The 26524-nt window shown below is 51.9% G+C and overlaps 1 protein-coding gene across 3 annotated transcripts in view; it reads right to left on the minus strand.

The window, feature by feature from the left end:
* Positions 1 to 1192: 1192 nt before the first annotated feature.
* The window catches only part of Eefsec (eukaryotic elongation factor, selenocysteine-tRNA specific), a 208051-nt gene continuing 182719 nt past the window's right edge, over positions 1193 to 26524 (minus strand). For 2 of the 3 annotated variants that reach the window (XM_052719860.1, XM_052719862.1), the window contains one exon: positions 1193 to 1737. In XM_052719860.1, coding sequence (XP_052575820.1) covers positions 1547 to 1737 — 191 coding nt within the window. In that variant the 3' untranslated portion in view covers positions 1193 to 1546. The remainder of the gene's footprint in view (positions 1738 to 26524) is intronic. The other variant, XM_052719861.1, reaches the window with a different exon arrangement.

Consider the following 26524-nt stretch of genomic DNA (forward strand, 5'->3'; position numbering starts at 1 on the left):
TTGGCTAACTGCCTTGAGACCCTTGCCCAAGCCTGGGCCTCACTGTCTTTAACTGGCTGCTCTTCTCAGGCATCCTAACTGGTGGGCAGGGCTGGGCCGGGCTGGGGTAGCTCAGCCAGTGACCCTGTCCTTCAGGTATGGCAGTCTTCAAGTCTGGGTGGGGCTGAATGAGGGCCCAGTGCTTAGGACAGCACAGGGATCACAGGTATGCTTAGGACCAAGCAGGAGGCAGCACCCTGAGGTGCTCACACGGGCAGCAGCAGTGGGGTTTCCTGGAGCTAGAGGAACACCCGCAGTGACTGTGATCACACTCACGACGTCTGCTGTCCTCCAGGTCACATCCAGGCCAGGGGACTGACAGCGTAGTGGCAAGGGTACCATGGAGTCCTGCGGTAAGCTGCTCCTTAGGGGTCTGGCAGCAAAACAAAGCCCAGGCCCTGCTTGTCTTCAGCTCTAGGCTGTTCTGACTATGGTTGCCTGAGGCCTGGCCAAGGACAGTGAAGGGCAGCCGCTGCCACCCTGGTCTCCTGGAGGCATGAGGGGCTTGGCGGGCTGATGGGGTATTTGATTAGGGCCATGGTTTACAGGGACGCTGTGTTCTGTAGCCTGGCTCCTTTTCCTCTGCCCTCTGCTCTGGGGCTTAACAGACCCAAGTCATTTGATCACAACCTGCCCCTGTTAATATTTTTAATGCCATTTTTGAAAATTAAAGCATAATGCACTGATTACTGGGATAAAGGGAGGCCTTCACGTCTGTCTGGAGGCCAAACAGGGAAGCGCCAGGACATCTGCTGCCCTTACAGGTGTCTGGAAAAGCTCTGATTCCCTCATTGGTCAGTTCCACCCTCTCGCCCCATCTCAGTTCCCATGCTAAGCCTGAGGGTGCTGGGGCTGGAGATGAACATGGACAAGGTCCAGGTGGCTCCATCCCTGGTCTAGTACCCTCGAGAGTCTGGTCCCCAAACTGGAGGTCAGGGTCTACTGACCTCTAGTGTCAAGATAGAACCCTAGGGTGCTAGCCCCCGCCCAAGGGACCTTACTAGACTCAGCTACTCAGAGAGCCTCTGTTCTTCAAGGCCCATGACACCCCAGGAGCCACTTGGGTGGTCCTAGCAGCTCTGAGTCCTCACCCAACGCCACACAATGCCGTGATTCCTGGTAAGCCGTGGGACACAGGCAGACCATGGGTGGCTAGGTCATAGATGGGATATTTATTTCCAGTTGGAGGGTGCCAGTTACTTGGGATAGGGCTGAGAGTGACTACAGACGCCCTAACCGGGGAAGCCTGTGAGGCCCAGGTTGCTGGCTCTGCTAAGGCCCTTTCCAAGCAGGGCTTTGTTGCTCTCCTGTGTGGGTGCAGGAATGGAGTGGCAGCCTTTCTGGCACTGTTCCTCACTTTCCCCAGGTCTTCTCAGAGGGGCTCGACATCAGTGGGGATGGCAGTGGATGGGCTGCCTGCAGGATTGGGGAGACTGAGGCACATTGGGGGCATCTGGCACTGTGGTCTGGCTTGTAGCTGGCAAGAGGCCCTGGGGGGTTGGTTCACTTAGGGAGTCTGTACCATGCGCTTCTGGGTGTCAAAGACATAGCGCTTGAAAGACAGGCTGAGTGTCACAGGCTGCATGGGCTCTGGCCGCTCGGCGCTCTCCTCTGGCTTGGCGGTCTCCCCGCGGCCAGCTCGGTTCCGCTTCTTGAGTGTAGGTGTCAGGATCTTCTTGGACTCAGGGCTGAGGCCACCTGCAAGGGAAAAAAGTGTCACTGCCTCACTGTAGGCAGAGCGGCCTCCTTGTCTCCCAGCTCCATGCCCTTCCCACCCAGTATCACCCTCTCTGCCCAACAAGGTAGGGCCTTTCTGACTCCTCCCCACACCTAATTCACTACTAGCCAGTCACTTCGGGGCACAACTCTCTAATCTTCTGGCTGCTCACCTGGTCCCTAAGGGCCTAATGCTCTCTGAGAACACCGTTCCACCTGCCAGACAGGCCACTTGAGGTTTCTGGCCGCCGTGGAGACAGCCTCTTTCCCCCTTATGCCGGAAGTCTGACTCTGTAGCAGGCTCTCTCAGGTTCTGTGCCTTGTGCCTCTGGGTGGGTTCAGAGGAGGGGAGCCTCAGCAGACCAGAGGTGAGCAGGGAACAGCTGGGAGGTTTAATCAGCTCTCCTTGGCTAGAGGTCTTGTGTGTGGGGGTCTCACCCAGGCTCTGGGAGACACTATCTCTAGTTGGCTCCTCCATCCTCACCACCCACCCTGAATAAGGTTGGGCTCTTCTCCGTCTCCAAGAGCTCAGTACGATCTTTCTTCATGCAGAACATCCTTTCTGCTCTAACATGGAAGATGTCCCATGGCCCTTCAGGGAAAGGCTGTGCATGGCAGCTTAGCTGTTTTCTGTTAAGCTGCAGACTGACAGCACCTGGCAGCTGCAGACGCTGCACTGGTTAGATCGAATCCAGCATCTCACATGCTTATTTCTTCTTGTGTTGATATTTACAACCGACTGTCTTGGGTTTCCAGATGAGACGCTGGGCAGAGGCTCAAGCAGTGCCTGCTAGTGCCTACTGGCACCTGGGGGAAATCTCCTGACAGTCCTGATTCTGAAAGGCAGCATCCACCTGCATGTGGGCCTCTGACAATGTTTTTTGTTTTTCAAGACGGGGTTTCTCTGTGTGGCCCTGGCTGTCCTGGAACTCACTCTAGACCAGGCTGGCCTTGAACTTAGAGATCTGCCTGCATTGCCTCTCAAGTGCTGGGATTAAAGGTGTGCACCACCACTGCCTGGCTCTGGCAATGATCTTGAAGAGGGCTCTCCAAGCACTCTGCATCAGCCCCTAATCTCTGGACATTTAAAAAGTGGTATATCCCTGGAAAACTGAGGTCAGTTAGGGATGGCCTGTCTCACTGTATGAAGGGTTTGGGCTCACTCTGACAGACAAAAGTGAGACTGTTAGCTACCTCAAATCCTGGACCCCCTGGGAAAGCTAGGGGCTTGAAGTTGCTGGCAGTATCCTAGAGCCAAGCTGCCCATTGCCCCCGCCAGAGTGCAGCAAGGAGAAGGTGCCCTCCCGCAGCTGCCTGGTCTTTAGCCCCGCATCTGTGGCTTTGCCTCCTCCCAGACGGGGCCTAGGCCTTGGAGCAAGAAGAGGGCCCTGGGCTGGTGCCAGGCCTGCAGGTATCTGAGTCCCTGAATCAGAGCTGGGCCTTCCTCCTGCTGGCACCAGACCCTGACAAATGGTACGGGCCTGTCTCTCTCTGGTGCCAGGAGGTCTGATCACTGAAGAGGTGCAGGGCTCCAGAGCGTCTGTGCCATGCTGGGGAGACAGGTGTGGCCCAATCAGCAGTCCATCTCATCTGTGATGGCTCTGGTTACACACAGTGCATGCCGCATCACCACAGAGCAGGCAGGGATGGAAGAGGAATCTGGCACAAGCAATACTGTGGCCACTGAGCAGCTTGGTCGCCTCAGCCATCACAGGGGTCTGGGAACACCATCAAGGGTCTACCAAAAACCTGTCCCAACAACTCCTGGGGCATATGGCAGATATCACACCGTTTCTTCAGTGACTCCCTTTCCTTTGGCCAGGTGGCATATGCCAAGTACCCACCACAGGCTCGTGGCCCAGCTCAGGCTGCAATTGTCTCTCAACTGCCCAGGGCTTTCCTTTTAAAGATACTTGGCACTGTAGGATCAGTGGACAGCCGGGAGGAGGCACACAGTCCAAGCCAGCTCCCCTGGAGAGATTTTAGTCAACAGGTTTGGAGGCAGATAGCCCTAGATAGCACGAGTAACTTAAGGAAATGACCCTGTGTCCCTGGGAGGGCAGTGGTAGCAGCTTTGATGTTCCTAATGCAAGGCTCTCTGAAAAAGACTGCTGGACGCATGCTCGGGTGACAGGGACCCCCACAGAGACTGTTGGCAGGCTATAGAGGTAGAAGGAATCTGTGACATGGCCAAGTCCATGAGGTATATGCTTGTTCTGTGGGAAAAAGGGTGATGACTGGGTCAAGGGAGTCAGCAGGCAGCTAGGGTGCCCACATCTATAGCCTAGGGTGCCATCAGGCAGGACAGTTTCCCACCCTGCCACCCCATTCTCCCAGCTCTTCCTACGTGCCTGGGCAAATAGCAAACATCAGCTTCCCGGTCCTGCATATCCGTATATCCACCTCTGCACACTTCTGGCTTTGTCAGCCCCTCAGCTAGGATGAAGCACGCCCTGGAGTTCTAAGAGCACTTTTCTAAGTTCTATTCAGAGGTCACTTCTCAGGCCTCCTAGCTACCTGGCCACTGTACCCAGCCTCTCTGGCCCTCACCGCTCTAGTTCTCTCCTCTAACTCCATCTCCTCTGGCACACTCTATTATCTCCATGGTTTTGTATCTGTTGTCTTCCTGTGACCAGTGAGGTTTCTGTCTTTGCCCATGTGACCTGCACTGGGGACTCTGGCTCCTAGCTGTCAGTGCTGGTGAGACCCTACAGGACTGGAGGCAAAGCCCTAGGACCAAGAACCCAAAGGTCAAGCAGCTAGAAACAGCCTGTGAGATGGTTCTTGCACAGTCCAAGTCAACCACGGGATGCAGAACAGACAAGCATGTGCCATGTGGGCCCAGATGTGCGGAGGTGCCCAGTTCTCACTGATCAGGGCTGGAGGAACTGAGGTGCTCAAGAGCTTCACACTTGCCCAAGGTCCCACAGTGGGTGGCAGGCAGTGCTGGTGACTAAGGTGGTCTGGTCCCCATCTGTGTTTGAGCATCAAAGAACCACATGTCTAACATCGGTTAGAGGGGACCTGAGACCAAGGGCTGATAAGACAAATCCCCTTGCCATAGTAAAGCGGTGTTCAGTAGGACTAAATGCGACTCAATGAACATTTAAAAACAGATTCATGCTAGGGGCGAGGACACAGAGATGGCTTATTTGGTAATGTATTTGCAAGCCCAAGGACCTGAGTTCAGATCCCCAACAGCCAGGTAAGAAATTGGGCAAAGTGGTGTGCACCTATAACCTTAGTGTCCAGGAGGTAAAGTCAGGAAGTCCCTGGGGCTTGCTGGCCAGTCAGTCTAGATGAATTTTGTGAACTCCAGGTTCAGTGAGACTTTGTCTCAACTAAATTAGGGACAGAAACAGGAAGACACACAAAGTTGACTTTTGACCTCTATACCAAACATGTATTCTAAACTTAGTTCAAAAAATGCAGCAGGCAAAACTTTCAGAAGATCCCTATCAACTGAGCTCTAGAGAAAAGACCAGATGGCTCCAGGCCTAGCCACCAGGGACCACAAGGGTCACAAGTAGTGCCTTTCTTCTACTTTTCCGCACTGCCCAAGGGCGCTGGGTAACCCTGGTTAGGCACAGAGGTCTAGCTACACGGGTCCCACAGTGTGCCCACTCCTGAACCCTGACAAGGGACAATGTATAGCAGTGCACCCTAGCACACAGGCAAGCAGGGGAAGGAGGTCCAGGTGGGACCCCACAGCCTGGGGGTGGGGCCCAGGGCAGCTGTGGTCAGGAAGCAGGCTGGCACTTTGAGGCCAGTGGCCTTGCTTCTAGCATGCTCCGGCTGTGCCTGGGAAGGGTGAGGCTGAGCATGGGTAGAGCTCCTTTATGGGCACCAAGGTCAAAGTGTCCAGCACAGCTGCTTCCAGCTAGAACAGAGATCTCAGGGCAGGTTCAGGGACAGGCTCTCCCAGCTCCTCAGCCCCATTGGCCATTCCTGCTGCCTCCTGCTCTACTCCCTGGCCACCAGAGAGAGTCCTCTGAGGCCCACATGACACTGGGACCTGTTCCACCAGCAGGAGTATGTCCTCACTCAGAGCCATGCCTGCCTCCTCTGCCTCTCCATTCCCAATGCTCCTGTCTCACTCTGACCATCAACCACAGGAAACCAAGCAAGGGCTCTTGATCATTCATTTCTGTGAGCTGAATTCCTTTCCACCCACTGAATTCACTCTGCCACTGCTCCTTGGAGCACGTCCCCTGACTGCCCCGAGCTAAATGGAGTCCCTCCTAGGAGCCTCATTGAGCACCTGTTTTCACTGTGGTTGTGTAGTGCCTACTTCACAGAGGCCGGTGAGTGGTGATATCTTCCCACTGCTGGGCATGGAGCCCTCTAGGTCTCCTGAGGGAACATGAATGTGTTGGAGGCATCCCATGATGTATGCAGCACCCAACATCATCATACTTACACCTCTTCATGCTACCCTCCATGAACCCACACCCCTTTACATGTACTCCCATATGTCACATGTATCCACTGTTTCACACATACACTACATATCATGTACAGCCATCAGTACTCACCTATACTATACACACCCATGGCCCTGTGTATGTATATCTATCTATCTATCTATCTATCTATCTATCTATCTATCTATCTATCTATCTATATCCCTGCATATCCCACATATGCACACACACACATACACACATCACACTCACACCCACATGCACTCGTCTCTATTACATACATGCCAGTCCCTCCATGCTACATGCACCTGCATGTATCCCACTCAGATGAACAGGTCAGTGGTGAGGCCTGGGAAAAACATGCCTGCCCTTCGAGTGGTCCAGAGAGCAGTCTGGACCAGACACCAGGTTGGACTTTGGTCCTCTCCCATGTGCCAGCACCAGACTTCTCCTGGCAGGGGATGTGTTGGGGCTGAGGTAGCCCATGATGTCCCCTGTTCAGGAGGCCTCCTCTCTCCCTAGACACCACGAGTCCTGGAGCCTACTCTACTCTCTTTTGAGCCCAGACCCCAGGATGTAGTGGGGGTGGCAGTGACCCTATGTGACACCACTGCTCATGGCTTCCCATGGGGACCTCTCCCAGGGCCTGGCTGGCCTTTCTCACTGTGCGCCAGCCCCATACAAAGGCACAATGGGCTGCAGGCTGCTGGGTCTTGGCTCCACTGGGCAATCAGGGAAGAATGTGGGAAGCGAAGTTTTTCAAGCCCAGCGAGGGTGCCGCCCGGCAGTGGCCATCAAAGGCCAGCAAATTGCCTCCAATTGCTGGCGTCGCTTTCATGTCAGGGGCCAGACTAGAAGAGGGGCCTTCACGTTGGTGGGCAGCTGGCACCCCCCAGTGGGAAAGGAGCCCTTGTAAGCATCTTGGGGTCAGTAGGCCCCTCAGGGACTCACTGAAGCCAGAGCAGCTATGAGGAGGCTGTAGAAGGAGGGCAGAGTGAATGGGGGTAGGAGTTCCCCTGGGACAGCATCCTGGTGAGGACTGCTGGGCTGGCAGCTGGATGGCCACAGAGTCCGAGTTCAACAGGCTTGCAGCTGGACAGGATGCGGAGCCGTGTGCAATAGAAGCTCTGAGTGGAGGTGACCTGTCTCTGCATAGGGCCTGCTGATGCTGCTGGAAGGTAGAAGCCAGCTTGTGTGGAGTGGGGGTTCTGGCTGGCATGACAGGAATGGATGAGCTGATAAGGTAGAAGAGGCTTTAATGCAGGCCTGGCAGTCACATCTGACTCACAGCAGGCCTTGGTTGCACTTAACGCGCAGGGGTCCAGATGAGGTGAGCCAAGGTGTATGCCCTCTAGCTATATGATAGCGCTGGGATCTGGATGTGGGACTCCCTTTGCCATGGCTGGCTTGTCATTTGCTCCTCACTTGGCCAGGGACAGGCCAGAGGGCAGATCTTGGAGATCTGGGGAGAACAAGCTGGTGCCTTCTGGGTTCCCTCTGAACTTCTGTGGGAGTGACTGGTCCTCCTGCCATGTACTGGCAGGTGTGGCCCTGTGCTCACTGTCTCACAGGCCTGTCCTCGCTAGCTGCGGGTACCAGTCCTGATTTCCCTCGTCCCTTCTCTGCACTGGTCATGTATGTAAACAAAGATGCAACTTGCTTTAAAGAGATAAGGTGATTAATTAAAAAAAAAAATCAGAACTGAATTCTGCCGTCCCAGTAACAAAAGGAATTAGGGGAGGGGGCGGCAGACAGGCCCGTGTAACCACGAAACCAAGTTCCTTCTAAGGCTCTTGAGCACACTTGACGGCTCACACACTCCTTTGATTGGGAGGAGACGAGGCGATGGGCCCCGCATGCCCATTTTGATGTCTTAATGTTGCCTAATTCCTTCTTTAATTTATATTAAGCTTCTTAGCAGCAACAATGAATTCTTCAAAAACAAAACAAAACAAAACAAAAAAGGTCCTTTGCAGAGATATTCCCGCACCAAGTTAACTGAAGTCACAATGAAGCTGAGCTTTGGAGATTGGGGTGTGTAGGGAGGAAAAACATGCAATATGTGAAAGCTTTTTTAAAAAGACAAAACCTTATTATTTTCTACAGAGAAAATATTTTACTGTTTAAAATAACACTGGACTTTTGAATTATAACCTGTTTTTATGTTCAAGCTATCTGTGTATTATTTCTTCTGCAGTTGTACATAAAATGTTTTTACATTCAATAAAAGGACAAATACTATAGAATTGTATTACATGAAATATATAGAATATACAAATTCATAGAGACAGAAAGATTAGACGTTATCTCAAGATGGAGAAGAAAGGAATATAGAGCAATGATTTCCTAAGTACAGAATTTCTGTTTTGTGTGATGGAAAAGTCCCACAAATGGACAGTAGTACGAGAACATTATATCATGAATGGAATAAATCAATACAATTAATGTAATTAATGAATATCATAAATACAATTATTGAATGAGTACTGCAAATATAATCAATGAATACCACAAATGTAATTAATATCTTGAGTGTAATTAATGAATATCATGAGTGTAATTAAAACAAATAAAAATAAATAAATAAATCTAAAAAATAAATAAAAAGACAAAACCAAAATCAGTCTGATCCAGACAGGAAATGCTTGGTCTTGAGGCTCAGTTGGAGGCTGAGCCATTTGAGAGGGTAGCCTAGTAGAGAGACATTTGCTGTCCTAGGTTCTCACTCAGCTTGGAGGGGAGCTGGCTAGAGATGAGCAGCCAGCCACCTGAGGCCAGCTTCTTACTACCCGATCCTACGAGGTTACCACTCCCTGATGCGGCTGCAGCTCGTGGAAGCATGTGGTGGCATGAGGACATCTCCAGCCAGGCTCCTGCCTCCGCCTAAGCAGGGTGCCATTTCACATGCAACATGGAACCTTGGACTTCCTGGCAATCCTACTCAAGCCCCTGTGCCCACTCAGAGTTAACTTGTGCTCCTTCGAGGTCCCAGGGCCTCTTCAGGGAAGGTCCTGCTGAGTAGGCCACAGTACAGCCTATGTGTGAACACTCCAGCCACTGTAACAAGCATCTCTCTGCTTACCCACCCCACTGCTGTCCAAAATCCTTTTAGAACAAATTTTGACCACTCCTCCTGGATCAACCTCCCCTGAAGAAATCTTTAGATCTTCCTATGTGTTCAGATGAGGCCTATACTTCCTGGGTACCCCAGCGGCCTGCCTCCTACAGACCCTTCGGCATGCCTCAGCCCCCTCAGTTTCAGTTGCTGCTGGGCTCCCTCAGTGGGATATGGCAACTGCCTTGGTATCTGCTGCCCAGACTTTCAGTAAGAGGTGGTTGTACACTGGTGGTCTTCTTCCTGGGGTCAAGGTGCTGACCCTTCCTCAGAGACTCCAGCAAGGGCCACCCTGGCCCCTTTAGCTTACGGGGACCCAGCAGAAGGGGCCTGAGTATGGCTCTGTTCCTGGGGTGACTCCCTTCTAGGAGTCAGAGCTTCTTGCTAGCCTTTGGGGTCCTAGTGGCCCTCTCATGGCCAGGCAGCCTCGAGGCCTACACAGGCTGAGGGGCGATGAGCATGTCTTCTGATCACAGCCAAGCAGGTTGGGAAGGGGGGTCCTGGAATACCAGAGCTCTTCTATTCCTGCTGGCCACGTCCACCTGGATTTGGAGCCCTTTGAGGCAAGGATAAGGAGGAAGCCCAGGATCTGTATGTTTCCTCCCCTGGGGCTCAATCAGGGTTGCTAGGTAGATGCCCACACCTTTTAGGAAACGGGCCATGGTGCTGGATGAATGGGGTGAGAGGGCAGTGGGGACAGCATGGGGACAGAGCTGAGGTGCATGGGGAGTAGGGACAGTGCCATGACAAAGCTGAGGTGGGGTGGGTGGGGAGTGAAAATGACAAGGGGAGAGAGCCGCCTCTGCAGAGTTGTAGGGAAGTAAGCTGGTGGCTGAAAACCTCTCTCCCTCCCCTTCCTCCTTCAGTGGGACTGAGGGATGCCAGTCTCAGGTCACTTTTCTTCTGCCATTACCAGCATCCCCTTCATGCCCACTCACCTAGCCAGTGCCACACAGGTGTTCCACAGGGGAATCACTGCCCAGGCAGCTGAGGGCTCATAGCTATGGTTAAGGAGCAGGACTTACATCCAGAGCTGTGCTTATAAAGTACCCACGGCAGCCTGGGGCTCAAGGCAGGCCAGACCCTTTACTGCACTCCAGGAACTGTCATCAGGGAGGGCCAGGTTCCAGAACATCTCTTCAGAAACTTCTGAGGATTGGGTTTCTGCACTTTGGGTCACCATGGGGAAATACTGGTTGGTTGGACCTGAGGGTTGCTGGGTGTCCTCTGTGGGCAAAATGGTCTTAAAGTAGCTAACCGCTATATAGAGGGATCCTGAAGGAAGACCATCTCACATGATGCCAGCCTGGCCACAGAAAGCTTAGCTGGTGTCCCACTATCAAGATATTTCTGGCTGGGCGGTAGTGGTGCACGCCTTTAATCCCAGCACTTGGGAGGCAGAGCCAGGCGGATCTCTGTGAGTTTGAGGTCAGCCTGGTCTACAGAACAAGACCCAGGACAGGCACCAAAACTACACAGAGAGACCCTGTCTCAAAAAACCAAAAAAAAAAAAAGAAAAAGATATTTCTGGGCCAGTCAGAGAAAATGTTCCCTGCATGGTGACTATGTTCCACAGACACCACATCTCAACTGCAACCACCTCCACTGACATGCCAGGAAACTGAGGGACAGAGACACGTAGTGACTTGACCAGGGGCACAGCAAGGATGTCCTCATTTAGATCCGTGCCTTCAACCACTCTGCACGCCTCTTTCCACCTTCCCTCCTTTATGCTCAGGGGCAATACTGGCTGTGGTGTGGCTGCTGCAATCTATGGGGACTGAAGACCCTATATTTTCCTGGTAGGTGGAAAAGACTGTGGTAGGGCAGTCCTGAAGCCAAAGAGTGGGGGGCAGGTTCCTGGTGGCTTCCCACGAAGTATTTTCCCCCACCACTCAGGGAGCAGAATTTTAATGCTCCCACCCTTCACATGTACACTCTTTAACATAACTTAATCTTCAATTAAAATACCTAGAGCAGAAACTAAGATAACTGGTTTAAAAGGTAGAGCTATTGACAATAAAAGTCATCTTCATAGTGCCTTCGTATTGCTTTTTCTTAAAAAAAATCCACATATTAAAAACGTCATTTTTATGACTTGGGGAAAAAGCCATTGAGAATAATGAGAGTGAACAAAGGCTCAGGAGCAGTCATTTTCCAGGGCCCATGTGTGGCATCCTGATTACTGTATCAGCTTTGCTGCCAGAGAAGAGGGAGAAGCAAGTGCAGGTGACTGGTACCACTGTCCTCTGTGGCTGGCAGATGAAGGGCAGGGGTGGCATGGCAGCACAGGTCCCTCTCCACGCTCCTGAAACTGTAGACTCTAACAGTTTCCCTCTCCCCACCACTGGTCTTCAGCCCAGGGTGTGCAAGCACACAGCTGATGCTCCGCATATAAGCTGATTGGCTGTACTACTGTGGGCCCTAGGGAAGATCTCAGGCCTGGCCTGTGGCTCAAAGGGGCATGCCCCATTGAAACACTGGCACTCCAGTTTGCCTTCCTGGTATATCTGCCAAGGCTGTCTCCTCATGCTGAGATCACATGGGCCCTTGTGCCCAAAGCAGGGTCTGCAGAGCAGTACCTCTCACTGACCAGGTCTTGGTCCTCTCCCTCAACAGGCCCCTTTGTCCCAACTCTTTCCCCTTCACAGCAGCTATCTCTTGGACACTATTGACTGCTGCCTGCCTGGGCCTCTTACAGCACCAGGCGGCACAGTGGCTGGTGGTCAAAAGTGGCTCTTGTCTACTGGTTTGACATTTTCCCAAATACTCACTGTGCTCTGACCCAGGTTGAGATTTGTCCCTGGATGGCTCTAAGCTGTGGTTCACAGCTAGTGGAGTTATTCACATATATGGAGACTTCAGGCAGGCCTCTGATTTGGAATACCTCCCACAGTGTGTCTCCTTGGAAGCTCTTGGGAGCTTAAGGGCCACAGATGGCTGGGCCCCTCACTGGAGACCTGAGTCCTGGTGGTGTGCTGTGGCATCGTAAGTGTAAGGGTTGCTCTCTAGCCCCGCACCACAAGAACAACCATTGTCAAGATCTGGATTCCAGCCTGGTCCTTCAAAGCCCGGCCAGTGCGATGAGAAGGCATCTGGTTTTGAGGGGATGCGGGATTGTCCCTGGGATCAGCTGCCTGCTCTGTGAAATACCAGGTCCTGCTGCTCACAGGTACAGAGCCTCAGGGAAAGAGTGTTGTGCTGGCAAGGTCCTGGGAGAGGGACAGGAACCTCTGCTTCCAATAGCCAAACAATGCCTCCTTTCTTCTCAGCACATGCAGAAGCCTTCCCTACAAGTGCCAAGCGCTCAGGGCTGGTGGCTGAAGACCCGAGGAGCCAGAGGAGTCAGGGACAGGAACCAATACACTCTGGAAGGAGGTGGGTCTGTCACTTCCTTCTCCAACCACACATCCTTTATCATGCAGTGCATAGCGAGTGAGCCAGGGCAGCCTGGGTACCCCTGTGTGCCAGACTTTACCTCCATTTTCCTCCAATACCTTGTGGGAATCAAGGGTGGTGACTAGTGTACTGGGGTAAGGTTAGAGAGGAGAGCACTATGGCCTGGGCACTTGCACAGAAAAGAAGTGGAGTGAGGGGACGGCTTCTGTCAGGAGACATGGCTTCCCCTGCTGACACACCTCTGCTGTTCCCTGTTATAGTGCTCAGGCTTGAGGTCCTTCCGTTTCTCGGGACATACTGGTTAGGAGTAGAGCCACAGGCACAGGCTCCTCAGATAAGTGTCCCCAACACTGTCTCTACTTCCCCACCTGCTATACAGATGCCACCTGGCCCAGAGCGACTTACCTAGGGCTGCTGTGAACAAAGTGACCCCTTTCATTCAACAATTCTCCAAAGCCCAAAGAGCACTGTTTTCACCATGACCTTGGGTTGTCAGGACAGTGTGGATTAGACCTGAGGAGAAAGTCTGGCTACATTTTTAGGAGGCCATATTCTACCACATGCTGCGGGGGAGGGGGTACAGGAAGAAAGGGGCATTTGGAGTCAGTGACCTGGCCTGGCCTCGAGGGTCAAATCCAGGGAACCAACGCCTTGCTAGTGCTTACTGCAGAGCAGCACAGTGGCTCACCAGTGTGCTCGCATTATCATCTGCGATCTGGGCATGAGGACTGAGGCATGAGGGATGTGGGGTAGAGGCATGACACACAGAAACACCACATACTTCTCTCTCCACTCTGATAGCCCTGTCAGGGCTCACTGTAGCCTATTAGATACTGTATCTGAGGATACTGCACAACTTGCCCTCAGTAAACCTATGTATGTGTTCTCATGGCCCAGGCCTGTGGCAGGGACCTTATATATCCTGTGCTGGTGCCCTGTGGTTCTATTAGTATAGAGTACTGGCTACCTCTTGGTGGGTTCTGAAGGGCAACGTGGTTTGGCTATGTCAGCCTCAGCCCAGCACTGGAGGTCTGCTTCCTGCTTTTGCAGGAAGTGGGACACAGACCCACTACAGCACACATCATGAAGACAGCAGGAGGTGGGTTTTGGGGATTAATGCCAACACCCCTCTTCTGTTGTGGAGTATTAGTTTAAGATGTGTTACATTTGTTTATGCTGTGGAATATTTGTTTAGTGATGCAAAGATGTGCTACATTCTTTTATGCTGCGTTTGTTTAACTCTGAAGCTGTGTTACTGTGCCTGCCTAAAACACCTGATTGGTCTAGTAAAGAGCTGACTGGTTAATCTAGGCAGAAGAGAGAAATAGGTGGGGCCGGCAGGCAGAGAGAATAAATATGAGGGGAAATCTAGGGAAGAGAGTGAGATTGAGGAATGAGAAAAGGAAAAAGAGGAGAGGAGGACGCCAGGGGCCAGCCACACAGCCAGCCACGGAGTAAGAAGGAAAGAAAGGTATATTGAATAAAGAAAGGTTAAAAAAAAACCCACAGGCAAAACATAGTTAAAGAGAAACGGGATAATTTAAGTTAGAAAAGCTGGCTAGAAACAAGCCAAGCTAAGGCCGGGCATTCATAAATAAGTCTCCACGTATTAATTTGGGAGCTGGGTGGCGAGCCTCCAAAGAGTAAATAAAAACAAACAAACAAACAAAAAACCCAACTATAACATTTGGTCAGGGAGCATCCATGAAATCACTGTGTCCAGTGAAACCAAACCCCTCCCAGTTTCCCTGTAACTGGACCATATTTATACATGTGACCAGGATGTCAGCCTGTCGGACAGTGTGCTGTTAGAGCAGCTAGGGTTGGTCCCCAGTGCTCAGGGCAGGTGTTCTGAGGCATGCTCCTTCTCCAGCCTCCTCTGTAACTGAAGAGAAGGGTTCTATGGCAGGCAGTGGCTAGTGACACAGGCTATCTGTGGCCGTTCCCCAGCCTCTGCCATTGAGTGAACTGAGAAGAAACTAGAGCTTGTTTCAGCAAAGGCTGGCAGGGTCTTCAGTGGGGACAGCTGCACCAGCTTAACCCACACTAGAGATTTTGCTCACTTAGAGGAGTTCTGTTTTTCTTTTAAAAGAGAATCCAGACTCATGAGAACAGCCAGAAGAGGGGCTATCTCTAAAGTAAACTCCTGCCTGCACTGGGAAGGAGGGCAAGCCCACAGGGCTGTAAGCCTTTGTCCTGGGAGAACCAAGGACACTCAAGAACCACTCAAGAACCCTACGGCCAGCACTACTCCTCAGGACTCCACGGCCCCCAGTCAGCTCCAGCACTGGCTGGAAAGCAGGGGGCCCAGGAGAGCTTCTTTGCAGGGCTGGTGGCCTGTACCTTATTGCTCTGTGACATATTACAAGGCAATCTGTATGGGCAATGGTGAGCTGAGCTTGCACAAGCCAGCAGTGCATGCACCTGTCCCTGCATGCACCTGTGCCTGTCTCAGCTGATGTCAGGCTTCCAACACAGCTGCCCCCAGATGCAAGGAAAGAAGTGGGCTCTGGTGCCCAGGGGTCAGGAGGGGACATGCCATTGTGGCCAGAGTACCCTGCTTCTCAAGGGAACCTCTCCAAGTGGAAATCTCCGAATGAATTATGTTTGCAGGGCTAGCTGTCAAGGTGCGGCTGGCTGTGGCATCTTCCTTTTACTGGGGACAAGCTATGGCGCCTCATCACCTATCACACTCATTGCTCAGTGAGTTCACTGGGCAGCAACACTGTTTTGATATACTCCTTGCAGCCCCTCCATTCTTCAAGGAAGCCTTCTTCAGATCAATTCACTTCACAGAGCATTGTGTGTTACTGTGAGTGGAAACCCAGCCTTTTGTCAAAAAGAGCACATCCAGTGACATAAATGGGCCACTGTGACATTCTCAGTCTGAAGGCTATGAGGTCTGGGATGCCACAGGCAGTACAAGCAGTCTATTAGGGACATCAGTGTCTGCTCCTCCACAGCACCAGCCCACTAAGGACTATTTGGTGCTGTCCTGCCTGCAATGGCACAGGCTCAGCCTCCTCTGTCCTTGTAGGGTAAGTAGCAGGGGTCTGTGTGACCTCGAGGGCCATGCTCGGCTGTGGGAGGTCTGTATTCTCCAAGTTGCCTGGGAGGTGGGAATGAGGCTCAGAAGTTCTCAAAGTGACCGTGTGTAAGACACTGCTGTGGACCAGACTTGCTATGCCTGTGCTTGTGGAGCTGGCCCACATGGCTGGGCGCCCTGTATCATATAGACACAGGCAGATCCGGCTGTTACAGGGCAACTTTGGCCCCTGGGTACATGGAAAATTGTGAGACTGTGTTCTCAGGGCAACATCCAGTCCCTGCTTTCTTTAGTTACCCCAGGAAAGCAACTTTCCTATGCTACCTGCCTGTCTGGAGGCTAGCTCAGTGACCTACAAAGCTACAGATCTTGTCACAGGGACAGCTTCCCTTGAGACAGTTTAGTAGTGGTACCTCTGGAGTCTCCAGGCATCCAGACTGCCAGTTACACCCTGGGTGGCCATGTGGGGCCTTAGAGCAGGAGCAGGACTAGGTAGGGCAGGAACAGCAGGCCAGGGAGTGAGCCCAAAGGCTGAGCAGGACACACTGCTCTTCCCAGGTAAGCAGGTGCCTTGACTAGCCCCTGTGCCACTGGCCCACAGGTACCTCTTCTGAGATAGGGGGCAATGCTCACTCTTTGGCGGGCACAGGGAGATGTCAGAGAGGAAATCTTTAGGCACTTGGACAGCATCTGCTCAGGAAAGAGCGATGAATGAATGAAAAAGCTGAAGCCACACATGTCATCCTTGGACACGAGCCCTCCCCTCCTCAGGTGCATTCACACACTGTGTGTGCAAGAGTTAGGACAGGGCTGGGATGAGAGCAACGCCTGGATCACAGACTGCTGTGATGCCTAAGGACTCGGCACTGCCACAGGCGCTGTGATGTGGCCCAAGTGCTCCCCAATCTGTTCACCATCTCTCTATACCCCTGCACTCTGGACCACTCCATTCTCTCAAGTCTGAACATCCAAATCACCTCTGAAATTCAAAGGGCTGCTGTCCCTCAGAGTTAGGCATCCCTATGGCAGCTAGAACACAGGCTCCTTGTTCACCACTGGGACCCAGACTCTGGCCCAGGAGCCAATCACTGTGCAGCTTCATACGGGACGTTAGGCCCCCGGCCTCAGTCTCCTCATCTGAGAAATGGATGGCTAGAGCACTTACCAGACAGGGTTGCGATGAAGCTTTGAGTCAACCTGACAGTAGTGTCACATAAAATGAAGTCTAAACCATGTCAACTCTATCCCACCAGAGCCACCACCCACCACCCACTCCACACTTGCCACCTGTGCCTGCTGGGTGCTGACAGGGGCTCAGATCTGGAGCCATGCATGGGGAAGAGTGTGTCACATTTCCAAGAAGGCCAGATTCATGCCTGATAAGGACATAGAGCAGACAGTTTCTGACAGCACACAGTCATAAGGGAATAGGCAGACAGGGAGCTGGGGCACTCCTGGGCTTGGTGGCCTGGGAGGACAGTCCTCAAGACAGCAGACCGAAGGAGGAATGCAAGAAGAGCTTCACTGAGGACCTGGGACCCATGGGGCAGCAGTGCCTATGTGAACCCCACTGGGAGCCTCCAAAGCAGACGCCTCTGAACTTCCTTTCGCGGCCATGCGCTGGATCCCATCTTGTTCTAGGACAAGGGTGTGGGAGGGAAGAGAGCTGGGTGAGGAGGGGCAAGGGCAAGAGTTGAACACTGGGATTTATGAGCTGCCTTTGGCGGCATGGGGGAGGGGCTCCTTTTGCCAAAACAATATTTAATTTTTTTAAGGCAGCTACAAAGCCAGGATTAAGCCTAGGCCCTAAAACGAGCTCATAAAATTGAAAAATATTTATCTGGAAGGGTGGCAAGTCCAATAAAAGTTTTATGAATGTCTCACAACTGCCCCGTCAGGAAGCTGGCCTCTCCCTCACCTCCCTCTCGTCAGAGGACGGCACACACAGGTGGGACGCACGGAGACAGGGCTGAAGAAGCCCAGTGCCTGGGGCCCGCTGCCCTGTGCCCCTCCCCGACCTGTTCAGTGCCCAGCTGTGCCAGGAGGTCCAAGAGTCTGAGCGCAGTCACCGATGACTCTCTGAGTCTTGGAGGGCTTCGGCCAGGTACAGACCACAGGCTTTATTGTTCAGACCAATAGTAGGTGGCTGATTGAACTCTAGTTTGAAAGAGACCCACAGCCCAGGGCTTTCCTTGAAGTCACTGAGAAAGCAGTTTCACATAGACGAATGTGTTGAGCTCCTGGATTCCAGGCCCATTGCCCCTGCCCCTGCTTTCCAAGACATCACTCACTGCCTCCCCACGCTTCCCGACTGCACCCCTCTCCTTCTTCCCCATAGCTTCTGCTTTCTGCTCCCCGCCCCCACACACCTTCGGTCTCATCTGGGGGCCTTTGCACAGCTGCTCCTCTGAGGAACCCCACCGGCTCCACGGCCTCCCTGCCTTGGAAGAATTCACGCCACCCGATCCGATCCTTCACCTCTGGAACCATCACTTCTCCTTCCCGTGAACCGCGGCCAAAGTACTTTCGCTTGTGTGGCCCTTCCCGAGGGTTCAGCAAAGGGTCGGCTCCCACAAAGCCAAGGTTGCTTGATTCTCAGTCACTGACAGGAAGTCAAAGCTAGCAGGAAACCAGGTGGCACCCACAGGAGCCCAATTTCTAACCAAATGCCCAGGCTTCCTGTTCCTCCCATGGCACAAGTCCACCTGAAAAGCCCAGCCTGCTCTGCTCAGGGAAGGCCAGCCCTGAGCTTCCGAGACACAAGGTGAGCACAGCAGCTCTGAAAACCACCTTCTGCATCTGGGGAACTGGCAAGAACTGGCTAGAGCACAGTGCTGGGGATGGCAGGAATGCAAACTGGCTGATGTGCAGGCCTCTGTCATCCGTGGGACTGGGGACAGCTCTGCTGTCAGCACCTACCCAGAGCTGCTCACATGTCTGTCTGTGGAGTGGAAAAATGGAATGCCCTGATAACCTCAGACAGGTGACAGGTGTGCAAACTGAGCTATTCAGATCGTGAGACATTTGTGGTTAGACAGGGGCGGGTGCAATGGCTGCAGAAGCAATCTGCAGCCATGTCCATAAAACTCAAAACAATATAGACAAAACCCAGAAGGTACTAAACTCAGAAATTCTTTGAGTGCCTATGTGCTGCTCAGAAAGTCTCACATTTTAGGGCATTTCAATTCTGGATTAGGGATGCTAAGCTAGTGATGTCTCTAAATAACATAAAATCCGAAAAATGGTTGATTTAGCACTTTTGGTCTTAAGTATTTGGATAAGGGATGCTTAGCTTGTGCAACGACAGAGTCATCAAACAGGGAAAGCTTTGTAAAACCCACTGGGGCACAGGCAGCTGGAGGGAGTGACAGTCATCTCCGTGGAGGCCTGAACTTCAGCGTTATCTATACCTCTTAAAACAACAAACAGCAAAACAATACAAAAAACAAAACAAACCTCCAAACCAAACCAAAACAGCCTCCCCCGAACCAGGGTCTCCCCTTGCAGCTCTGGTTGGTTTGGGACTCCTGGCTCTGCCCCCTGAATGCTAGGATTACAGGCAGGGGCCACCACATCTAGCTCCCTCTCTTAAAAGCAAACAGGAGGCTGTGGGAGAGATCCAAACTTTCTGATTTGCTGGCAACAGAACCATCTAACTCTGTACTGTCTGGCATATGTTTTTCAGTTAAGAACAAGTTTAATTATTATTATATTATTATTTTAGGAAATCAAATAGTGATGAAAAGGAGACAAGCATACAGGAGACCTAAGTGACCAAGTGCTCCTGGGTTGTCCCTGCCCAGACAGGAGGTAGGGATGCTGGTCCAGCATTTAGGTACATACCCGGTACCTAAAGCATTGGTGTCCAGCCAGGCTGTATGCTCTGCTTACATTCTAACCACATAAGCATAGTCACCTCACTCTGCTCCTTATACCACACAATCTGGCCTGAGGCTACCAATGTGTTGTCCAACCTTGAGTAACCAAGCACCTGTCGCGTGCCAATCCTGAAGTAGGGCTATGTAAGGGAGACAGTCCATAGAAGTTGTAGGAAATTTAAACACAGAAAGGCTTGGCAGGGTGCTGTGATGGGGAACCTGGGGGAAAGAGTAGTGGGTTAATGTCATCCTGGGCTAGGGAGGGGATCCTGAGGGAAGCTCTGTAGCACGCCTTATGACTTCCAGAATCCTGGGTTTTCCTTGGTTCTACTGAACAGGCCCTGGATTCTAGGCTTCCAACTGCTGTTGGGAAAGAACCCTCAGACTGCCTCTTCCTGGGGCCCCAGAGCCATGATAGACACCCCAAGAAGCCCCAGTACTGCCCATGTGGATGATGGGACCCTGTGGGGAGGCTGACCAGCAGCTGGTTTCTGTCCACTGTGCTGGTTTATGTTAATTGCAGATATTTTCATCGTATTGTGTTACTCCATCTATCTTTGTGAACGGGCCGTCTTGTAAAATTCTTTTAATTATGTTATTTTTTCTTGCCTATCTTCATCATCTACAATTATTTATAATATCATTGTCCTTGTTTCAAATGCTGGGAATAAACATTGTTGTAACAGTTCTTCGATGGGGTTCATATAATTTTTACAATTGCTTTGAAATGCCTCAATGGCCAAAGCTGAAGGAGGCTATTCATTTAGGGGGAGAAGACACCCCAAAGTGCTCCCTGCTCTGGATGCCAGGTTGTCCTCATCCAGGGCAGCCCTAGGCTGGGGTGGCAGCAGCCAATGGGAGCTGGGTCAGGTTTCAGAGTTGCTGTCCCCATAGATGTCAGGGCAAGATCCAGAAAGGGCACTGTCGGGGTAAGATGCCGGGAGAAAGATGGATGGTTTGTTTTCATTTTTATAGGAGTTTCTGAAACCTCAACTTTCACCCCTCACCCCTGTTCAGCTCTCTTCTCCCAGAGAGCTATTTTCCTGTCTCCTTGTGGGAGTTGGCAGCTAGCTGTGGGGCAGAACCCAGTGGAATGAATGGCTGTTCAGAAGAGTTGCCTCATCTTGGGTATCATGGGTGACCTAGCTGTCTCTCCCCAAGTTGGCTGGGGCCCCTTGTAAGGATGTCTGGGGACAGCCAGCACTTTGGATGAATTGGCCCTAGGTCTCACCCCCACCTGGTCTTCTGTTCTCCCAGAAGCTTTCAGATCTCCATAGGTATTTACCATGCCCCTCTACGATTAGCACTCCATGATCCTATGACACTGACCTCCTCTGCCAAGTATCCTCAGAGGAGGACCCCAGAAACATGCTCTGGCCAGGGCCCCGAGGGATGCAATGTGCAGCAGCCCGGCAGGGTGCCTGGGGGCTCATAGGCTACCTAGGCTAGGACATGATGATACCTTCTGGAGACTGAAAAGCTTGCCTGCCAGTGCCCCAAGCCACAACTGCTTCTGAAGGGTTTCAGCTTAAGAATGTGTGGATTGATAGGACTGCCACCACAGGCCCTGGCTCTGGGTTCAGGACATATTGTCTTTGGATCAGAGGTACAGATGCTGAGGAGGACCAAGGGCCATTTGGCAGTAGCACCCCAAACCTGCATGGGGTACTAGGGTGATGTGCTTATACTACATGGTCTATGGTTAGAATAAGCAGACCAGCCGGGCGGTGGTGGCGCACGCCTTTAATCCCAGCACTCGGGAGGCAGAGGCAGAGGTGGATCTCTGTGAGTTCGAGGCCAGCCTGGACTACCAAGTGAGTTCCAGGAAAGGCGCAAAGCCACACAGAGAAACCCTGTCTCGAAAAAACCAAAAAAAAAAAAAAAAAAAGAATAAGCAGACCAGCCCCAGGTGCAGGTCCAGAAGTGGGGACTGTGCAGTTGCTTGGTCCAGGCTGGGAGCCACAGCCTTTTAGTGTGTGTGCTTAGGGGATGGGGGGGTGGGTAAGACTGACTTTAGTAGTCACCTAAGAAATGTAAATAAGCCCTGAGTAGAGAGGGCACCTGGGACAGGAAAGCTGAAATCCAGCTCCATCTACCTGGCTGACCAGAGTGTGAGGTGAGGCGACCCAGTGTCTCTGGGGATTACTCTGCCAGGAGCTTACAGGAAACTTCTAAATATTTGGTGTTCTCTTTGTGGAAAATTAGAAGAGTTTAACTTCTGAGAACCAATCCTAAGAAAACACTGTTCATATTACAGTAAACTTATGAAGATGCTCCGCTAATGTCCATAAGCCAGGTGCTGGGAACACTGAACATTTACGGAGCCCCGGGTTTCCGGGTCCAGTCTCAGTTTAGGTGGCTGGCCACTGTTGCGCTCCACCAGGGAGGGCTACAATGAAACTTCACAGCACCCAAACTGTGTCGTGAGGGGCTCAGGTGCTCAGTATGGGTGTGGGCTAGAGCTGGGACCACGCCGACCAGCTTCTTCTGAAAGGTGAGATGATAATTGAAGGAAACAGGTGATATCACTAAGCAAGGAGACTGAGACAGATGAGCTAGTACTTTAAGGCTCACAGCTGGGACAGATGAGCTAGTACTTTAAGGTTGCAGGTATAAAAACTGTTTTGTTTCCTTTTTTCCCATTTGGAGATAGACACAGGTCAAGCCCTGACTCTGTGTGAGAAGTCACGTCCCCGGCTGAGATAGGAAGAGGCTAGCCAGAAGCTTCTTACCTAGGACAGAGGCAATTAGCTCACTGGTGAGGGCCCTGGATGTGGAGCAGTCAATTCACCCTGAGCTCTCACAGAAACTCTTTCCCAAATGCCAGCCTCCAGGCCCAGGTTGGTCGCTGGCAAATTCTGCTGGGCCAGACAAACACAGCAGGGCTGCTGAGAATGAGTGATCTCGCACCTCCCATGGGGACCAGCCATTGGAATTCAGAAGAGGCCATTTTGACAAATGAAGGGACTGTGTAATCTGATGATGTGGCACTCACTTTGGGATAGCACAGCCTGTGGCCATTGCGGTCTGAATAACTCTCAAGCAGGTTGGAGCAGGGGGTGTTCTGCCCTTGCTCCTGACAGTGTACCCTCCTCATCACACCTGTGGTATTGTGAAAAGTGCCAGGAGGAGGGCTATCTCACCAGATAGCCAAGCTGGTAAAGTACCTGCCACATGCACAAGCATGAGAACCTTAGTTCAATCCCCAGAATATATGTAAAAAAAACCCAGTGTGGTGGCATGTGCTTAAAATCCCAGCACTGGAAAGGTGAAACAGCTTGAAGCACACTGGCCTTGTGAGTTCCAGGTGAGAAACCCTGTCTTAAAAACAAAACCAACTAAACAACCAACCCTAAAACCAAGGTAGACAGCTCTTGAGGAATAATAATTGAGGTTGACTTCTGGCCTCTGGATGTGCAAACACACACACACACACACACACACACACACACACACACACACACACACACACACAGGAGGAAAGAAACATAAAAAACCGCCTTCACGGCCCTGAGATGAGGAGACTGTGGGCAACTTTATGTTTCTCAGCTCTCAGGCTAACATCTGTGAGTCCAGTGAAATCTGGTTTAAGACCAGGACACTGGATCCTTCTGGTTCCCTACACAGATCTTCCACAGAGAGAAGGGGGCATGAGTGGGTGGATCCTGAATGGAGGGCCTGAGATTGGAGCAGCAGCCTCTGCTACAGGCAGTTGTGCCATGGAAGGCAGAGCTCTTTGCCATAGTCACCATGTAGCTGTCTATCCTCTGAGCCCTAAATGAACAGCAACTCACAGCACAGGCCCTCGTCCCAGACCCACTGGAGCCAGGAGACCTGATTCATTGTTGGGCAGTGGTAGTTCAGTTCAGAGTGGGTCCTCTTCAGGGCACAGGTGCTCCCAGGTACACCAGTAGTAGGCCAGGTGCCAATCCAAATTCAGCCAAAGGATGACAGCAAGAATATGGTGAATTGCCAGGCAGTGGTGACACATGCCTTTAATCCCAGCACTCAGGGAGGCAGAGGCAGGTGGATCTCTGTGAGTTCAAGGCCAGCCTGGTCTACAGAGTGAGTTCCAGGACAATACAGAGAAACCCTATCTCTAAAAACCAAAAAGAGAGTGAGAGAGGGGTTGGGGAGGGAGAGAGAGAATATGGCAAATCTGGAGCCTACATGGCAAGCACTGGGTCCCCACACACCCCAGCCACCTGGTTCCCAGACTAAGCCTGATGTCCCATTTCAGGCCCAGTTCTCAGCATCCAGATGGGCTCTGCTGGACCCAGACATGCTGGGCCTGACAAAGCCCCTCCCTTTTTCAGCCCTGTAACTTGGTAAGGCACTTGACCTGCAAGTTCACCTTATCACCTGTAGACTTTGTGAGAGTTGTGGGTAGAATGCTCCCTCAGCCTGGGGACTGCTAAGGGTGTGACCATTTTACCTCTTGGCCTTCTCAGGCACCCCAACAGGAAGGAGCCCAAGAAACGACAAAGATGACATTTATAGGTGCAGTAGCTACTGCCAACATGTCGTACATTGACTGTTTGGCACTGTCCTGTAGACACCATGCTGGGAACTCTGCTTTAGCAGGGAGGGCCCAGTATCTGCCAAGCCTCCAAGATGCGAACACTGCCTTATCCTCAGATCTGAAGTGAGTGACAGCTTCTCTGAGAGCCCGCCACAGAGGACTGCTACAAGATGGAAAACTGATTTCTGTAACACGTCTTGGGCAGAAGCTGGTGCCCAGCACCAGCAATGGTTGGTACAGAGCATACCATTCCGTCCTTCCCCATCCAGACCTCTTCTGTGCTCCTGGCATGTGACTGGTAGAGGTTGTCTTTGGCTAGCAACACCACTGGCCAATAACTGAACTACTGATGCTCTCTGTGAATGAGACAAGTGTCTGTCTTAATGTGCCGAGTACAGAGCTCTGCATAGGGAAACCTAGTTTTGAATGTGCCCTGAGACATCAGGTGGAAGGCTGTGGCCCAGTACTGTGCAGACTATGGCAGGGCACTGGCACCCAGGGAGAAGGTACTGGGGGTACAGGGCATCCCCATGACAGAAGGACCCAGACCCAAAGTCAAGATAGCCAGCTTTTGGCAAGACCAGATGCAAAGTACAAGTGACTTCTTTTCACTATCCAAGGACAAGTCTCTGGGCTGGAACAGAGAGTGAGCAGCAGGGAGTATCCTGGGGCCTCCACCACTATTTCACTTCCTGTAAGACCTTGCTGGGGGACAGAAGTACCATTGCTTAAAAACTAGCATTTTGGACACACCAAAGTAAATGGCCACAAGACAGAAAGCACTCAGAACAATGTCCCACAGGACACAATGGTCAATGACTATTACCCTGCTGTTATTCAACATTCTCAAATTATGTTGCACTCTGTCCAGTCTCTGTGACTTAGCACTCTTTGTTCCTTCTATCCTGGATGGTTTTCTTCTGTTGCCTGGGGAACTTCCTCATCACCTCCCATTCTCCTCTGGAAGGGGAGGGTCATGTGCCCTCTCCCATGACCCCTTCCCCTAGGGCTTCCCTAAGAAGCCAGCCCTGAAGTTTTCTATACTAGTCTGCTTCTGGGAAGGAGCTAAAACCAGTGTACTGGGTTCAGGTGTCACCAAGACACAGGCCATAGCTGGAACACAGAAGGAGATGTGTGCAGAAAGTCTTGAGGGAACAGCAGTTCCCTCTTTGTTTACCTCCAGGAGCACATGGAGGGCAAGGCATCTCTAGTCAGGCTCTGTCGCATCTGCCGGCTCAGGCCTTGGCCCTGACTTCTAAAGGCATCAAAGATACTCCTCTATACACATTCCTGTGGTCCACTGATGAGCTGTGATCCACCAGTGACCATGAACCTGGCTCTTGCACATAGGTGAGACTGGATGACAAGCTCTGACTCTACCTGCTTAACCATGCTCTTCACCACCACCACACATCATGGGCACTGATGCCATGACAGGATGCGCTGTCTGCTGCATGCCCATTGGCCTGTGTGTGTTCTGGGCACAGTCGTGGGAGCCATGCCACCTTCTCAGGAAACCTTCCAAACCCCAGATTCAGTCAGGGGCCTTGCTGTGAGATGTTACAACACCATACACCTTCCTGCCCAGCATTAACATGGCTAGTGGCAACGCAAATATAAGAATGCCTATACATGGTCTGTCTTCACACCTGCTGCAGGCTGACCAAGTGGCCCCACACTCACAAAACTCACAGACCCCCAGGCCCCTCAGCTTGAGATTGCTGTTGGAGACAGCCTTTAAAGAGATCAAGTTACAATGAGACTGTTAATGTTAGTTCTAATAAAATATGACTGATGTCTACACAAGATTAAGACAGATACAGAGAGATGGCTACATGAAGACACAAAGAGAAAGGACATTTGTAAACCAAGGAGAGACTAGCCTTGCCCACGCTCTCATCTTGGATTCCCAGCTCTAGACTTCCAGAGCTGGCAACAGTTTAACCAGTGATCTTGTGGAACTGTTGTGGCACCTGATGACAAGTCTGCAATCCACTGCAAGCTCCATGGACACAAGCATCCCTGTTGTGTTCACTTTGGAGGTTCCAGAGCCTGACACAGGGACAACACAGTGGGGACTCACAGCACTGTGGAGTGGATGACAGTGGGACTCACAGCACTGCGGAGTGGACGACAGTGGGACTCAGAGTACCGCAGAGTGGATGACAGTGGGACTCAGAGCACTGTGGAGTGGATGACAGTGGGACTCAGAGCACCGCGGAGTGGATGACAGTGGGACTCACAGCACCGCGGAGTGGATGACAGTGGGACTCAGAGCACTGCGGAGTGGATGACAGTGGGACTCAGAGCACCGCGGAGTGGATGACAGTGGGACTCAGAGCACTGTGGAGTGGATGACAGTGGGACTCAGAGCACCGCGGAGTG

Source organism: Peromyscus californicus, unplaced genomic scaffold, assembly GCF_007827085.1.
Source record: "Peromyscus californicus insignis strain IS unplaced genomic scaffold, ASM782708v3 Scaffold_6__1_contigs__length_162567912, whole genome shotgun sequence".
In the NCBI taxonomy this organism is placed as follows: Eukaryota; Metazoa; Chordata; class Mammalia; order Rodentia; family Cricetidae; genus Peromyscus; species Peromyscus californicus.